Raw genomic sequence first — 18,020 nt, forward strand, 5'->3', positions numbered from 1 at the left:
TAGGAGACTACTTACAGAAATGACAATGACAGTAGTCTAAGAGGCATATCAATCACAGAGGATCTAAATGAAATCCATAGGTAGAGAGGTGGGCCCAATATGACAAGATGAAATTTACCAAAGATAAAGGTATTGGTAGGCTAAAACACTTTTTTTTTTTTGGTTTATAAGTGTAAGACAGAGTAACCCTGACTTAACAGTAGTTTGGGTTTAAAAAAAAAAAATAGACCGAGCTCAGTGGCTCACGCCTGTAATCCCAGCACTTTGGGAGGTCGAGGCACGTGGATCATGAGGTGAGGAGATCGAGACCATCCTGGCTAACATGGTGAAACTCCGTCTCTACTAAAGATACAAGAAATTAGCCAGGTGTGGTGGCATGCGCCTGTAGTCTCAGCTACTCGGGAGGCTGAGGCAAGAGAGTCGTTTGCACCCAGGAGGCGGAGGTTGCAGTGAACAGAGATTGTACCACTGCCCTCCAGCCTGGGCTACAGAGCAAAACTCTGTCTCAAAACAACAACAACAACAACAACAACAAATCATTAAATTGTAAAATACTTCATCTCAAGTGCTTCCAGAGAAAGGGGAGGGAAACCGACATTTAGACACTATATATGATGTTTTCATGTATATTATTTCATTTGAATCCTACAACAATGCTATGGATACCATCATTTTCATTTTAAGGTTAAAAAAAAGGAGGCATAAAGTGTTTAAATGACTTGTCCAAAGTCTTACGGTAATTAACAGCAGAGCTGTGATTCATTTAAATCCATGTTAATATAACTTCAAGGTTTCTGTTTCCCTCTGCACGATACTGAGAAGGGTCTAAAAGCTATGTAGCATGAATAAAAGTTTTAAGCTTTGGTATATAAGTAATTACAGATTTTAGAAATAATGATCAACTAAAAATAAGATATAAAGTCTAAGTTTAAGAAAAATAATTCTGTTAGGTTCCTTTAATTCCATTCTAAAAAATATGAGTGCTCCACTAAAGTGTGTCAGCTCTGAAGTCATTTTATCCTCTTATCTAGAAAAGAGTACACTTCCACGCATATCTGGAAATGAATGAAACCTTCTGGGATTCTAATTCATCCTGTTGAAAATAAATTAAAAATCTCTTAATCTGTAATATGAAAATGAGCTCAGTCATCTTCTGAAAAAAAAAAGTTAATAAGCCACTAACTGAGAACATATGACTTACTTGTTCTGCATATCCCCGAACCACCTGCCTCTGTTTTAAATTGCTCTCTCCATCAAGACCAGAAGTCTCAATGTGACAGATTCCATCTGGATCAGTGGAAAAGAGTAGTACCATGTCTGCAGGGATGACCTCGTTACAGGAGAGGCGAATAAAGTCCCCAACAGTAACGTCTTTCCAGCATCGGTCAATGTATTTTTTCTCTTTCCTATAATTAAAAAAAGATTTTTTAAAAAAGAATATCAAGCCAAAAATACATACAATGTTTTTAAGTTTTTTTGTGTACAATTTAAAGTATATATTAAGTATTAGGGTAAATTTTAAACTATTAAATGCTCAAAGGGGCCAGGCAAGTTGACTCATGCCTGTAATCCCAGCACTTTGGGAGGCCGAGGTGGGTGGATCACCTGAGGTCAGGAGTTCCAGACCAGCCTGGCCAACATGGTGAAATCCCATCTCTACTAAAAATACAAAAAATTAGCTGGGCACAGTGGCACTCACTTGCAATCCCAGCTACTTGGGAGGCTGAGATGGGAGAATCTCTCGAACCCAGGAGGTGGAGGCTCCAGTGAGCCTAGATCACACCACTGCACTCCAGCTTGGGCGACAGAGCTGTCTCAAACAAACAAACACAAACAAACAAAATGCCAAAAGGGAAGCCACAGAACTGGCAACCCCTAAATTCCACAATTGCTTCACCTGAAAATTTAGTTACTGAGCCACTAAAACATATTTCTCAGCCCTTTCTTCCTGTGGGATTTTGAACCATTGTGCTGTTTGAGTCTAATTCTGGAATAAAATTACAATCAACATTTGATGGGCTCATTCAGATACAAAGCAATTTCTTCATGCTGCTCTGTGGTCAGGTACCAAGGATCTGAAGGTGCACAAGACATATCATCTGCTCTCAGCACTTCTCGTCAGGCAGATAGGATGCGTTACCATTATGCTCCACGATGCCTTTTCCTTAGGGTAGAATGAGGACATTTGTATAGGAGAATGTCATTTTCCCTAGGGTAAAATGAGGACATTTGTATAGTAGAATATCATGGTGGCTCAAGCCTGTAATCCCAGCACTTTGGGAGGCCGAGACGGGCGGATCACGAGGTCAGGAGATCGAGACCATCCTGGCTAACCCGGTGAAACCCCGTCTCTACTAAAAAAAAGTACAAAAAACCAGCCGGGTGAGGGGGCGGGCGCCTGTAGTCCCAGCTACTCGGGAGGCTGAGGCAGGAGAATGGCGTAAACCCGGGAGGCGGAGCTTGCAGTGAGCTGAGATCTCGCCACTGCACTCCAGCCTGGGCGACAGAGCGAGACTCCGTCTCAAAAAAAAAAAAAGGAATATCATGTATCATGTTAGCTAGTCAGGTAGCATTTCACATATGATGCCACCAACAAAAATTAACAAGGTCTGTCTTATTCCTCCACTGTCTCCCAAATATCCATAAAAAAGTAATATTTGTGACAAATATAAAATACACTTACTTTATTTCATCAGATTAAATAGCAATCAACTTACACAAATACTTTTACAACTTCTGCCATACAGAATTATATCAGCTCTTTCAAGAAATATTTAGCTTAGAAGGCTACCTAAGAAGTACATTTTCAGGACATACCAAAAGCACAAGGCTGAAATCAATAAAGGAAATCTTTGATAATCTAAAGGGTTTATTGGCCCATGGAGAAAGGCAAATCAACAGTTTATTCTGTATTTACCAAACTTTTCCATAGTGTCTGTGCATATCGGTTCATTCTTAGATAGAGGGAGGTAACAGAGCAAAGATAAAAAAGGTAGGCAGGGGTATTATTTTGATGGTTTGGTCCTCCATGCCACATCTAGGAGTAGGAATTTCATTCCATAGGAAATGGAGAGCAACCAAAGGTTCAGACAAAGAAGGATGTGACCATACTTCTGTCTGCCAACTCCTGAGACAGAGTGATGAATGAATTATTGGATGGCAGGTTATTTAGAAGTATGGCCAAGAGACCAATGGTAAGTTATTGAAATAATTCAGGGGAGGAATGAAGATGGTCAGAATTAAGGAAATAGCAACACAGATAGATAAAAGATGAAATCAAGACATATTAGGTACCAGAAACAAGCTTTTGGACTTACTACAGGTAAAGGAATTATCCAGGATGACACTATGGTTCCTAACGTGTACTATGAGGTGATGGATGGTGCTGTCATAGGTCTCAGATTTTAGAAGCAACTGGTTGTATCACAGGTGAGATAACTTCAGTTTGAAAAGTTTTTATTTGAAGTATCTGCTCAGCAGTTTGAGGGTCCTGATCTGGAGATTATGAGTAAAGATGTAGATTTGGAAGTCCTAGGTACATAGATGGCAGTTGATTCCAGGTAAGGATAAGGTTTCTTAGGGAGTCTTCAAAATGATAGTAAGGTAAAAGAAGACCTGAGATAAGTGGTGTCACAGAAATCAAGGAAGAAGGAAATTTATAAGAGGGAGTCACAATAGTTGAAAGTCTCACAGAGGAGTCCTGTATGATGAAGACCCAACTGCCTACAGTATTTGGCTGTTAGGTCTGGTGGTCTTGGAGAAAGATGATAATGTGAAATTGTTGATTGGAAGAGTGAAGAAGAAAGTGTAATCTCTATGAATCAGAGAGTAATTAGAAGTTACCGAGGCTGGGCACGGTGGCTCATGCCAGTAATTCCAGCACTTTGGGAGGTTGAGGTGGGCGGATCACGAGGTCAGGAGATGGAGACCATCCTGGCCAACATGGTGAAATCCCGTCTCTACTAAAATACAAAAAATTAGCTGGGTATGGTGGTGCATGCCTGTAGTCCCAGCTACTCGGGAGGCTGAGGCATGAGGATCACTTGAACCCAGAAGTCGGAGGTTGCAGTGAGCCAAGATCACACCACTGCACTCCAACCTGTTTTTGAGAGAGAGCAAGACTCTGTCTCAAAAAACAAAGCAAAACAAAACAAAAATGAAGTTACCGAAGTAGAATATTTCCTGAAGGTTACCTATGAAAGGAATAAGGGGTGAAAGTAGCCACTGCAATGGAAGGGTAAGTCAAAGGACAGTAAAGACGAAGGAACTGGGCATGCACATAGGAAGCAGGGGAGAAGCCAATGCAGAAGGCATGGTGGAAGAAAAAGGAGGGAGGGGAGATGTTGGCTGAAGCTACAGAGAAGCAATAGGAATGAGATGAAAAATACAGATGGAAGGATTACTATTTACAAGAAAGGGAAATTCCTCTTCATCTAAGGTCAGAAGAAAGTAGGTAAAGACACAGATGGTGTAATTTGAGGTACATAATTCATGCTTACTGCTCTCTACTTTCTATCTAAGAAAGTCAGGAGGAAATTTGCTAAGAACTTGTGAAGGCCCAAAGAGAGATAGACTTCGACATTTGGGTTAGGAATTTTATTTTCTTTCAAATATAAGAAGTAACATTGCTCTAAGGAACAAGTTTCTTTCTCTATATGAGAACAAAACTCAAATGAAGTCACTTTTATATTTGAATTCACTTCATTTTTCCGCATTTGTAGCATGTACCAAGATTTAAACAAAACAAAACACTAGCTAATTTTCCCAATCTCTGACTAGCTGAGATCTAGAAACACATACTGATATTAACATGCCAATTACCATGTTAGGTGCTAAGGATACAAAAATGATTAAGATAGGGTCCCCACTCTAGAGACGTTATGGTCAAATTTTGAAACAGAGATACAAACAGCAATTTCCTAAAAGGGAGCTGTCCACAGGCTACTATGGGAGCAAACAGGCAGGGCACTGGGCCCTGGAGGAAGTGACACTTGAACTGAGTCTTAAAGGATGTTCAAGAATGAATCAGGCAAAAAAAGGTGGGACAGCACATTAGTCCGAGTGCAGGAATAAAGAAGGCTTCAGAGAGCCCAGTGGGAAAGCAACCACAGGTTAAACGACAATGCTCACAGCCACATTTAACTAGCCTGAAACATTTACAACGTTGGGAGGTGCAAATATGAGGCTACATTTCCTTTCCTGATATATAATTAAAACTAGTAAGAGGACTTTCTTCTTTCCCCAGAGCCTAAATGCACAACTAGAACTTCTTGCTTCTCCTCGGTGGTTTGTGCTTGTGTGTGACTCTCAATGACCAGGACACAGCACCCACAATCCCTCCTTTAGGAAAGCTTCTAGGCCTATTTTGTTTCTTTGTAAGTTCAGTAGCAAACAGCTCTGCTACAAAAGCATTGGGAAAAGTTGGTACTAATACACACTGAACGATTAACAGTGATTCCACTAGAATGGGAGCTGGTAAGGGAAGAGAGGGAGAGGTAAGAATGAAGGGTGGTGAATGTGGATGCCTACTTCACTTTATATTTAAAGAGAGAAAGGGTAGGATTATGAATTAATTTTTCTTTTTGGTATTTTTAGTATGTTTCCAATAAAACACTAAATTATTTATAATAAGCAAATAATGAATTACCATTGGGCACAACATCAGCTAAGATTTATTAGATGCTTTAAATATATATATATCAACTCATTTAATTTTTGAATCAATGTTGTGGTTGGTATCATGAAAACACGATAGCCCTACTTTTACAAATTAGAAAAAAATTGGACTTGACAAGTTAAGTAACTTGTTCAATGTTACACAGCTCCTACATAGGCCTGTAAATTGAAACAAGGCAGGTATATCCAGAGTCTATCCTCTCAAATACTAGAGTTTACTGCCATTAACAGTCACTTCTGATAACCACCAAATAAAATGTGGTTTAATTACATATTTTCAAGAACATTTGAAGAATTTAAAATTTTTGTTTCATAAAATGTCTTACATAAGGTTTATTATCTTAGATGGCTACTGAAGGTCTCATTTCACAAATCATGAAATTCTATGGATTTATAAGATAATCCTAAAATGTTAACATTAGCTAATATTTTGAAACTTCTAACATCAACAACATGGTGATTTTTAAAGGTCAGAAAATAATGTACATTCGTTGATGGCAGACATTGGATCTATTTTTAGTTTAAATCCTCTGAGTGTCTCAGTGCTTACCACATAGCAGGCACTCAAATTTGTTGAATGATTAACAGTCTTCTTTTCAAGACAGTTCCATTATGTTAAAACAGATTTTAAAACCTTACAAGTGGCTCCTATTTTAAAGGCAATCTTAAGAAAGTCAGGTTTTCTATAATAGCTTATTCTAACTTAATTGGGGGTATAATAGAGTTTAAATGATTAATTTCTAGACTAGTGTTTGTTATTCCAAATGATACTCTTCTATAGAAAATTAAGCACCTTGTGAAACACCACTTCTTACAAATAAGAACCAAATTATCACTTAGAAATGTTAATATGCTTCTTCCAAAAACTTGCTAAATAGCCCCCATAATTTCACCCTAAATTTGTGAAGAAATAATTTGTTTGTAAGTTGATTTCTTTGTATTTCATAGGAATTTACATTAGCATATTCAAATCAACAAGGCATGGTTTTATATCCCATCTTTATTTCTTTATAACCTTATAATAATTGCTCCAGAAATAATCTGGGGGAAAAATGTAAGCATTATTTCTTCTACAATACCAAACAAAAGCAAATTATATTATACATACATAAAAATGCATAAAATTACCTGAGCCTATTATGAAACACAAACACAAAGGAACATTTTAGAATGGATATTAAATAACTGACTATAATACTGCATTTCATCTTTAAGTTTATATGAAAATCAATTAAAATAAATCTGGACTATGTCTAAAAGGACACCTGAGAAAAAAGTTATACCAGGTCTTCCACTGGGTAATTTTAATATTTTAAAAATTGTGCAGTGTTTTAAGGAGTTCTCAAATGTTGATGAAATGACTTGATGTGACAAACATAAACTCTAGCAAATAGTCATTAAATTAACCTATAATAATAATCATAATGGCTTTTACTTAGCACTTGGAAAAGACTAAGTGCTATGAAGTAAGTTTTATTATTACATTCATAATAAAGGAAACTGGGTGTTTAGCTGCTTTTTGTAAATTGTCCAAGGTTACACAGCTAAGTGAGAGAATCAGATTAAATGTTGTAGAACAACCTAGAAAAGCAAATAAACACAGACTATCAACTCCAAATTGCAATTAATTTCATTCATTTGAGACAGGGTCTCTCTCTGTTGCCCGGATTGGAGTGTAGTGGTCCAATCTTGGCTCACTGCAAACTCCGCCGCCTGGGCTCAGGCGATCCTCCCACCTCAGCCTCCCAATATCTGGGACTACAGGCACACACCACCATGCCTGGCTAATTTTTTGTTGTTGTTTCTTGGTAGAGACAGGGTTTCGCCATGTTACCCAGGCTGGTCTCAAACTCCTGAACTCATGCAATCCACCCACCTCAGCATTCCAAAGTGCTGGAATTACAGGTGTCAGCCACTGCACTTGGCCTGAAATTATTTACATATTTGCATTTGTATTCAAAAATATATATAATAAGCATTCTTTCCATTTACTAACTTTGGCATTCGCTGGGTAATCTTAAAATTGGTCAAATTCTGGACTTTGTTCATCATATAATCATTGTAAAATATTGTTTCTTATAGCTCTTTTGTGAGATTAGAGACTGCACTGACATTTTAGTTCTCTATCCCTGGTATATCATAAGCATTCAAATGTTACTAAATTATTAATAGAACTGTTTTAGTCAAATGCTCTATGGCTTTACATGAAAACCATGGACTTATACCATTATTTCATTTTAAAATACAACACATAGGTTTTTCTGGTTCCCTTTAGACAGGACATGAGTATAAGAGAAAAAAACAGAACTAATTTCTCATTATCCAAGAAATCTCAAATCATCTTACTAATGATAAACAAACTTATTTTCCTTGTTTTCTTGATAGATCATAAAAACAAACATTATGAAAGTCACTAAATAATTCTAATAATGAACAAAATACAAATTCTGCAGCTTTCAGATTAAATATCGCTTCTTCAGAGAAGGCTTTTCTAACATTTTCCTCCTTGGATCACATAAGGTTGAAGATAAGTTATATTTGTCTATACTGTTTACTAAGTATTAACTTACATCTAAGAATAAAAACCCAGGAGCTGCAAATAATATATACTACAGTTTAAAACTCACCTTCACTGAGTTTATTCTTAGCTACATAGACTCTCTATTTCATAAATACTGAAAATACAAGTCTCCAATACAGCAAATATGCCACTAAAAAGACCTCCTATGAATGCTTTCTGTTGTTGCTGTGATGGGATGCTCTAGTTTCATGCACACCAAAAAAGAATATTCTCCTCCTTTTTTTTTTTTTTTTTTTTTTGAGACAGAGTTTTACTCTGTCACCCAGGATGGAGTGCTGTGGCTGGAGTGCAGTGGTGCGATCTCTGCTCACTGCAACCTCCACCTCCCAGGTTCAAGCAATTCTCCTGCCTCAGCCCCCTGAGTATCTGGGATTACAGGCACCTGCCACCACATCCGGCTAATTTTTGTATATTTAGTAGAGACAGAGTTTCACCATGTTGGTCAGGTTGGTCTCGAACTCCTGACCTCAGGTGATCCACCCGCCTTGGCCTCCCAAAGTACTGGGATTACAGGTATGAGCCACCATGCCCGGCCCTGAAGTTTAATTCTTTTAATTCCACTTATACATGAGTTACAGAAGCTTTCGCTTTGTCGGCTCCTGAGTTGACAACGGCTTATACATTTTTGTTTTCCTCTGACACTTGAATTAAATTCACCATAGGACTTTATGAAATGTTAGTTGAAAATAATAGCAACAACAAACCACAAAAGGGTCCTGGTCACACCTAAGGAGAAAAAAGTAACATTCTGCATATTTCTCAATGATACACACATAGTCCTTAGCAAAGCTCCCATTACACTTACCTACTATAAACTTTAGTTATTAAATTATTGATCTGTTTATCAATTTTGTATTTCCGATAATCTTCCAGGCCATCTTTAATTGCGATAATTGTAAGGACCACCACCAGAGGCAACATGGTGATTTCCTTTTGGAAGGCTTCTACCAAAGGTACCCAGTTCAGGACAACTAGGAACAGGAAATATAAATTGGCAGCTCTGCAACCCAAACACACAAAAGAAGGTGTTAAGAAGTTACTTCAAGGATTGAAGTAAGAGTCAAAGTACTATACTGTTTTTCAGTAAGTTTCTATTAGTAGATTTTGTATGTTACAGAATATAGAACTAGCAAAATACAACGAACCTTAATGAACTATTTATTACCCTGCTAGACATCTGGCTTGTGTCATACTTTAATAAATGTGAGATATCAGGGCTGGGTGCGGTGGCTTACCGCTGTAATCTTAGTATGTTGGGAGGCCGAGGCGGGCAGATCACTTGAGGTCAGGAGTTCGAGACTAGCCTGGGCAACATAGTAAAACCCTGTCTCTACAAAAAATACAAAAATTAGCTGGGTGTAGTGGTGCACGCCTGTGGTCCCAGCTACTCAGGAGGCTGAGGCACGAGGATCACTTGAACCCAGAAGTTGGAGGTTGCAGTGAGCCGAGATCACACCACTGCACTCCAGCCTGGGTGGAGTAATAAATACATAAATAAATAATGTGAGATATTATTTATTAAATATAAAATAGTAAATATTTGAGTGGGATGGTTTTGAGCACGACAGAAAAACATATAGAAAAAAGCACAATAGAAAGTACTATTTTCTTTTTAAAAGTTCAGAAAAAATTAGAAGACATTCAGAGTTAATGTGGTGAAAAAAATAATTAACAAAACAAAGATCAACCCTCTAGCCTTTTGTACATCCAAATATTAGATTTAAACAAGCCTCAAAATTGAGTAGAAAAGCCTATTTCTTTTCTCCTTGTGACTAACTCTTCTATTTCTTCCTTTATGCTATTCAGAACCACTTTCTTCAGGAACTTCTTCCATTCTTCTATTTTATATATTCAAATACTTCTCCATGGGTTCCCAATTTTGGGCCATATGGTAAGTTCAAGACACCCTTTTCCTTAAAGGAAAAACAAAATCTCAATCCTGCCGCTAAATTTTTATCACACATTTTTCCATTGACCATGAAACTTCTCAAAAGAGTAACCTATATATACTTCTTTTTTGTCACCTCCAAATCATTTTACTCTGAAAATTTCTTTCTTAACCCTTTCTGCTACTCTGTGGCTTCAACTCTTTCCAGATGGACCATATCTAAACCTACAGCTCTAACCTTGAACTCTGTTTCAGGTTTTTATTCCATTGGGTACACTAGATTCCAAACTCCATGAAAGAATGAAACACACATAGGGCTAAACAGCCATTAATTCAACAAATTCACATCTGTCTTTTCAACATAACCACTCTTTAATAAATGCATATGGCACATATACAAAATGAATAATGAGAATGAATGTATGCAGAATGACTAAAGAATATGGAGAATCTCTTTACTTGCACTGGCATCTTGAATACCTTTACAAAAACAAAATACTCTTCCAGCCAAGGTTCTTTTTACACTTTTCATTTTTCTTTTAATTCTTCTGGTGATCACAGCTCAACATGTTCACATCATCTTTTTATTCCTTTCACTGAATGTCTTAATCCATAGTATCTGCAAGAGGCCACCTTTCTTTTCATTCCCACATTGTTCCAAGGTCAGGTCTCCATTATAATTCACTGGGATATATACAATGTCTTCCTAAATGTTTTCTCTGCCATCATCCATCATCTCTAAGCCCTTTCATCTACCCACCACACTGCTTCTGTAGTGAAATCTGACGTAAGCATGTTCATTGTGCCTGCAGCCTTGGCTCTCAACTCTATCCTGATAGCAAGACCTCCTTGCTGGGTCACATCTATCTTTCTGACTTTACTCCCTGTTGCTCCCCAGCATAGATGCTACATGTAAGTCAGAGAACACTACTTCCCAGGCTTCAAGCAAGCCTTTTATGCTACTGCCTTTATGCCATTATTCATACTACTTCCTCCATCTGAAACATGCTTTGCCCACATCTCTGCCTTGAATATCTCACCCACCCTCCATTATTGAGTCAAATGTCACTTCCCCTTCTATTGCTCCAGTTAGTATTATTATTTCTCTTTTCAAGGCTTTCATTCTACTTGACAGCCCTTTATAACATTCACTGCATTCACTAAGTCTTTTTGCTTTTTACATACATATTGTGTTTCCCTAGCACAACGGCAAACAAGGAGAGGAGTGGCACTCGCACTTCCATTTCCTTCAGTGCCTAAACTCACAGGAGAGTGTCCATGAATGTGATATTAAGCTGAATTAGGTCACTGTTTCACCTAATAACATCTGACATCTGCACTGGCTTCAGAGCTCTATTTCCTCCTATTGTCAGTAAGAAAAATCTGAAATTAAAATGTAGCATGGTTTCATGGAAAGAACAGTAAAGCAAGAGTAAGAAGACCCCTGGAGGCAACCCCTGGTCTGCTACTTGACACTGGCATAACATTGGCTAAACCACAGTCAATTCATTTCCTAATCTATAATATGTGAATTACAATATTTTTTCTGGTAAAGAGAAAACACTGTACCAATTGGAAAGTGTGACATGAATGGAAGGAGTCATCATTCCACAACAGACTTGTACCAAAATTGTCAAGGATGATGTCATATGTCTTAGGTTTAAGTAACATACAGAGTTATGGAAATGAAAAAAATGTTATGCATCAACTAGAATGATATTCTAAGGTTTTCTTCAAAAATAAAACAATACCTGTGAAATTGTTCAAATAAATTTCTTGGCACAAAATTCAGAAGCGTGTACTTTGTTGTTCGTATTCGATTGTTCACATAGGCTCCAGAGAACTTCTCATACTCATCCTTGAAGGGTTGGAGGTGGGGAACAACAATCCGGTGCCTTCCTGCCAGTTTAGGGGTCTGCGAAGACTTGCGCCCACAGGCAAGCAATGAGGAATAGTTATATGGCCTCGAATCATCATCCCTGGTTGCACCTCCAATCAGCCGTCGCCAGTGATACCTGGCCCATTGGAGAGCCTCAGCCATGTCCAAACTGTGGTGAGATCCAGGCTGTGTAGCTGACCTGGCAAGCAAACAAAAAACACACTTCCATGAGCTTCTGAAAAGTCTCAAAGACAGTGAAATTTTAATATTTTTTCTATACCAAATAAATATATGACCCAATGGTTCAACAGGTAAGGGAGAAAGTAAAAGCAGTCTTTAGAACTCCATTTTAACCAAATAGAGCATACATTTTTTGCCTCATGGGCTAAGCATCTGAGAGACAGCACCTAAAAGGCCATTCTGTAACTTGAAGCAAACAATTTGGGCTTAATTTGTGCAAGTCTCTTAACTTCTCTGATCACCAATTTTATCATCTTTGCAATGGCATAATGCCAGGCATCTCAGGAAATTGTTTTGAGGACTAAACGAGTAACACATAAGTCACCTGGCATAAAGTCTGATAGATCATAGGACATCAATAAAACCCATTCTATGTAGACTACAAAAATGCCCACAAATTCTTCCTGTCTTTGCACACATAACTTTCTGCCTATCAAGAGGTAGAGTCTTTCTCTACCTGTGGAATCTGGGCTTGGCCATGTGCCTTGCTTCAGCTAATGTTAACACTAGCAAACAAGACAGCAAGTAGAGGCTTGAAAAGTGCTTGTTCATTGGAGCTTATTCTCTGTCACTGTTCTAGGAACCACTGTGGCCCACACCACATGCCTCAGTTGCCCCATTTACCACCATAACCTCTATAAATACATAAATGACACCACTGACTGCCAACTGACCACTAACAAGTGAGTGTGCCCAGATGAGACAAATTAGAATAGAGATAAGCTGAGCTGAGCTCAGTCCGACTTGCCCACCCACCAAATTATGAGTCAATAAATGTTATGTCATTAAGTTTTGGGGTGCTTTGCAACAAAACAAAATCGAACTGATACATATTCCCTTATTTTCCTTATTTCTAAGGTTTCCTTATTTTCCAAGAAATGCAGCCCTACCTGGAATGTGAGTTTATTAATCAAAACAAAAAAAGGAAAGAAAGGGGTTCAAGCAATTCTCGTGCTTCAGCCTCCCGAATAGCTGGGATTCCAGGCAGACGATGGGAAGAACAACAGCCTCTGAGTATATGTAGTTGTGCCTAGATATTGGACCCACAATAGATAGCCCGTCTTATCATGAGAGAAAATATTCATGTCAGTCTCATCAGTTTTATACTAATGATAGCAACAAGAAAAAAATAAAAGTTCTATCGCTATCAGCTCTTAGTCCTTTGGAGTTTGGCCTCTAAAATATTTATTTATAGAGAACTAAATCAATGAAGATTGACTGGCCAAAATAACACTATCTCTTCAATATAATTTTTTAAAAGCCTGCCTCTGAAGTATATTTGAAAAGCTGGTTTTTACTTCACCAAGCATACAAAAGTGGCTTAGTTCTTTTAACCTATTGCTCATAATGACAGCTTGAGTTATTAATGTAGTTCATAACATATCTAGAACTCTCCCCCAGAATAAGAACATAAGATAGTGCTTTATAAGTGAATCAATAGATAACAGAAAATACTGAACATAAATACTAAATGCTTTTCATTAGTTTCACATAACGCTCATTAGGTTACCATTAAGACAAACGTGATATTTTTTTAAAAGATTGAAATCAGCACAATTTGATTTATTTCTGGAAACCTTAAAAGGAAGCATTCATTTGCCATTAAATTCTTACTAAGACATAAGAACGTTTATCCCTCTAGTGTCCACAATCTCATACAACAATCTATATCTCACTTCCCTTTTTAAATTTTGAAATACAATTTCTTGAGAGTCCAAACAGGAATAACTAAACAAATATGAAATAAATACAGGAAGTGTTAACTTCTGCTAATTTGTGGTGTGTCTGACTAATAACCTCACGGTAGCAAACATACTTACTGGTTCACAGAAACAATCGGCTTTTTATTCCACAACCCAGACAAGAACCACATCTTTCCCCAAGTCACTCAGTTCCTAAGAAACAAGCCCACAATGACTGAAAAACATTTCGTTGACAAAGTATTTCTAGGTCTCCTTCTCTATGTGCCTTTTTAGTATCTTTAAATGTACATGAGATTCTCTATTTACTCTCATATTGCCTTTCCCCTTTATTCCTTCTTTCCATTTTCAAGGAATTTTGGTGAAGATAGAATTAGGGCTGGCTCACTGCCCTCCACAGCCCCCTCCTAGAGCCTGCAAGTCTCTCTCCTACTCTCCAAGGCTGGGCAGCTCATCATTTTGTAAGAACTCTATCTTCAGCACTGTCATTCTCCTGAAAAGTGACCCTTGGGCCAGAGGACAGATTTAAGCTAGACAGAGAAGTACTTTGAAGGAACTGAGGAGAAAAGCCTAGGCTTGGAGGTAATTAATATATGATGAAAATCCTTTCAAATTTCTAGATTAAAATTTAATTATTTTATACTGGGCAGGAATGACCAAGGATCTATTTAGTCATCCTAGCTCAGAGGCTTCTGAAATGTGTTAACTGCCATCCCAGTGAGAAATACATTCTATGATGCAAAATAGAATTTACACACACACACTCACACACACATCTGAAACAAAAGTTCTACGAAATATTTCTTACCCTTACTACCTGCAATGCACACAGGGATCTTCTTTCTTCTCTCTCTCATATTAATACCAGTTAGGATGCATTGAATTAGTTTCAAGATCCACTAATGACACTAAACATGTTAGTAAAAAGATACTGATTGTGTGTGGCTTCACACGGGGCTGAAATTATACATGGAAGTGGATAGATCCATGTTCCTAAATAGATCCACATCCCCAAATGCAGCAAACAGACTATTATGGAATGCAAAATTCCAACTACAAAGAAGTAATAAGTTCAAGAGATCTATTGTATATTATGGTGACTACAGTTAATATTGTATACTTGAAAATTGTTAAGAGAGTAGACTTGAAGTGTTTTCACCACAATAAAAAGTATGTGAGGTAATACACATGTTTATTACCTTGAGTTAGCCATTCCACAATACATCCACATATCAAAACATCACATTATTCACCAAAAATACATACAATTTTTATTTGTCAATTCAAAAGTTTTTAAAACAAAATTTTCTCCTTACAACCCTTTCTCCCTCAGTCAATAATGTTACATATAGAAAGCTTTTCCCATAGAAACAGGTATTTGTTCTACAGAGAGCTAAAGATAAAATCTGTTTATGAAGATCTTTCAAATTGTTTTATTTCAGTGGATGCTTTTGTAAAATGAATAAAAAGAAATAACATTTTCCATGTTTGAAAATATCAGATTTAAAAAAGAAGAAAACAGAATCTTACGGTAGAAAATTAACGAAAGAGAGCACCTGACAAGAAGGCTTAGGGGAGGGCAGCACTGTGCCCACCGTAATCAGGAAAGAGCCTTTCACTCTTTCTCTGTCATTTCCAACAAAGTTAAAAGTATGTTACTGGCCAGGCGCGGTGGCTCATGCCTGTAATCCCAGCACTTTGGGAGGCCGAGGCAGGTGGATCACGAGGTCAGGAGATCGAGACCATCCTGGCTAACGCGGTGAAACCCCGTCTCTACTAAAAAATATACAAAAAAACTAGCCGGGTGAGGTGACGAGCGCCTGTAGTCCCAGCTACTCGGGAGGCTGAGGCAGGAGAATGGCGTAAACCAGGGAGGTGGAGCTTTCAGTGAGCTGAGATCTGGCCACTGCACTCCAGCCTGGGCGACAGAGCAAGGCTCCGTCTCAAAAAAAAATAATAATAATAATAATTAGCCGGGCGTGGTGGCAGGCGCCTGTAGTCCCAGCCATTCAGGAGGCTGAGGCAGGAGAATGGTGTGAACCCAGGAGGCGGAGCTTGCAGTGAGTCGAGATCGTGCCACTGCACTCCAGCCTGGGTGACAGAGCATGATTGTGTCTCCAAAAAAAAAAAAAAAAAAAAAGTATGTTAGTACTTGGAGAAGCCTCAGTTATTAATAGTGCTCCACATAAATATTCAGGAAAATTTCTTTAAGATATGATAGGAAAGCAAATCAGTAAGTCATACCTCATCAAGCATCATCACAAATCATTATATCTTAAGGCTTAGACTTTAGAGATGACTTAACACAGTGGTCACAAACCATTAGTCCTACAGCAAAATTCTACCCAATGACTTATTTTGTATCAGAGTGTTGGCAAACACATGGTTTTGTTTTATAAACAAAAATATATATACACATGCACATATAAAAGCAAGATTTTAAAATAGAGATAAATGCACATAAAACATTGATAATTGGTTTTCCTTAAAAGAAATCAAGGGAACAGCCGGCACACATCTTCATATGGTAACAAAGGTTACTATGGACTTTGACTCCAAAGCTGCATTTTGCAGTTCACCCTTTTTAACTGAAGGAACGAGCACTTTGCTCACCGCTTTTTGACAAATCACATTTCTTCTGCTCTGTAAACCCAGGATCAAATATTAGCTGTATCACTTAGTAGCTACTCAGTCTTCTAACAAATACAATGAAACATGATTAAGAGTCAAGGAACATGCTATAAACAAACAATGCTCATCCTCTTCCCCACTCTCCTGTTTGAGTGTTTCTCAAGTCATAGATAAGTCAAGGGTGGGAATCTTGTACATTGGGCTTAGGTCCAAAGTTTTCAATTTAAAGTTGTCCAAGTAAATGCTCAATTCAATGTACCTATTAATGACTGAGACGTAGCAGCATAAAGTAGGATACAAACAGAAAACTGAACAATCAAAAAGACAGGTATGACATAAAGTGACTTTCATACTACCTAATCTCATTCTTCACCATTCTCTCCAAAACTCATTCCAACAACGTTCGTGGACAAACTGTATTCCACTTGTCCAGTGTTGCCCAAGCCCCCCTGATAAGAATCACCTGGGGCCCCTGTTAGTCACAGTCTCCAAAGCCTCTCTCCTGGAGATTCTGATTCCGTGGATCTGGAATGGGGCCTATGACATTGTAATTTAGTTAGTACTCCCAATGAGTTAAGGAGGTTGCAAAGCATAGTGTACACTTTGCACCTCTCCAAATGCTGCCCTCTCTTTCTGAAGGACAAGTTAACCATATCACCCACTCACCACACCAGCCTCTATTCATCCTTGACACTGTTTTGGCTTGACCATGGAATGAGGGAGATTGGGAGGGGTCCACACAGGAGACACCATAAGGCGTTTTCTGCTCTGCCCCCATTAGAACCCTAAGCATGGCTCATATGCATTTGCCATAGTGTGTTACAGATGGCTTCATTATTCAAAGTCAGGGAACATACCTAATTCCTCTCCATGTGTCTGTCCAGTGCTTGGCCAAAGTTAGATGATATATAAATGTCTGTTGATCACTGAATTTTATAGACAAGAACTTAAAGACATCCCATTTCCTTTTGCATGGCTTAGAGCATAGTTGACGTCAACTTCTGGCACCCCTATTTGCCAGCTTAACTTGCTCAAAGGGTTGCTATGAGGATTCAGTGAGTTAATATATGAAAAGCACTTAGCACGTGTTTGACCCATAGTAAGTCCCAAGTAAGGGTTAACTACCATTGTAACTTTTTACAAAATGTTCTCTCTACAATATTTACTCATAAATATTAGCTGAGAATTTGTGTGCACAGTATTGATACTAACAACTATACCAATTATTCATCTATGTTTAATTTATTAAACTGCACCGCATACTGAACCACCTGGTCACATTCTGCTTTAGTAAGTTTGCTCTTTATTTAATGGGGGAGGCTTCTAGGCAACCAACTAGCTGAGGATAGCAATACTCTCTTCTCAACTGTTGCTAAGAGAAAGTCCAGCAATCTAGTAGACAAAAGTTCTAATAAAGAACTTAAT

The 18,020-nt window shown here is 38.1% G+C and overlaps 1 protein-coding gene across 1 annotated transcript in view; it reads right to left on the minus strand.

Moving 5' to 3' along the window:
- Nucleotides 1–18,020, minus strand: part of ATP10D (ATPase, class V, type 10D) — a 109,264-nt gene that overhangs the window by 70,656 nt on the left and 20,588 nt on the right. The window contains exons 2-4 of the mRNA XM_011975033.1: nt 11,897–12,223; nt 9,063–9,257; nt 1,202–1,406 (exon numbers count right to left, since the gene is read on the minus strand). Coding sequence (XP_011830423.1) covers nt 1,202–1,406; nt 9,063–9,257; nt 11,897–12,186 — 690 coding nt within the window. The 5' untranslated portion in view covers nt 12,187–12,223. The remainder of the gene's footprint in view (nt 1–1,201; nt 1,407–9,062; nt 9,258–11,896; nt 12,224–18,020) is intronic.

This window comes from Mandrillus leucophaeus, unplaced genomic scaffold (genome assembly GCF_000951045.1).
Source record: "Mandrillus leucophaeus isolate KB7577 unplaced genomic scaffold, Mleu.le_1.0 Scaffold1504, whole genome shotgun sequence".
NCBI lineage: Eukaryota > Metazoa > Chordata > Mammalia > Primates > Cercopithecidae > Mandrillus > Mandrillus leucophaeus.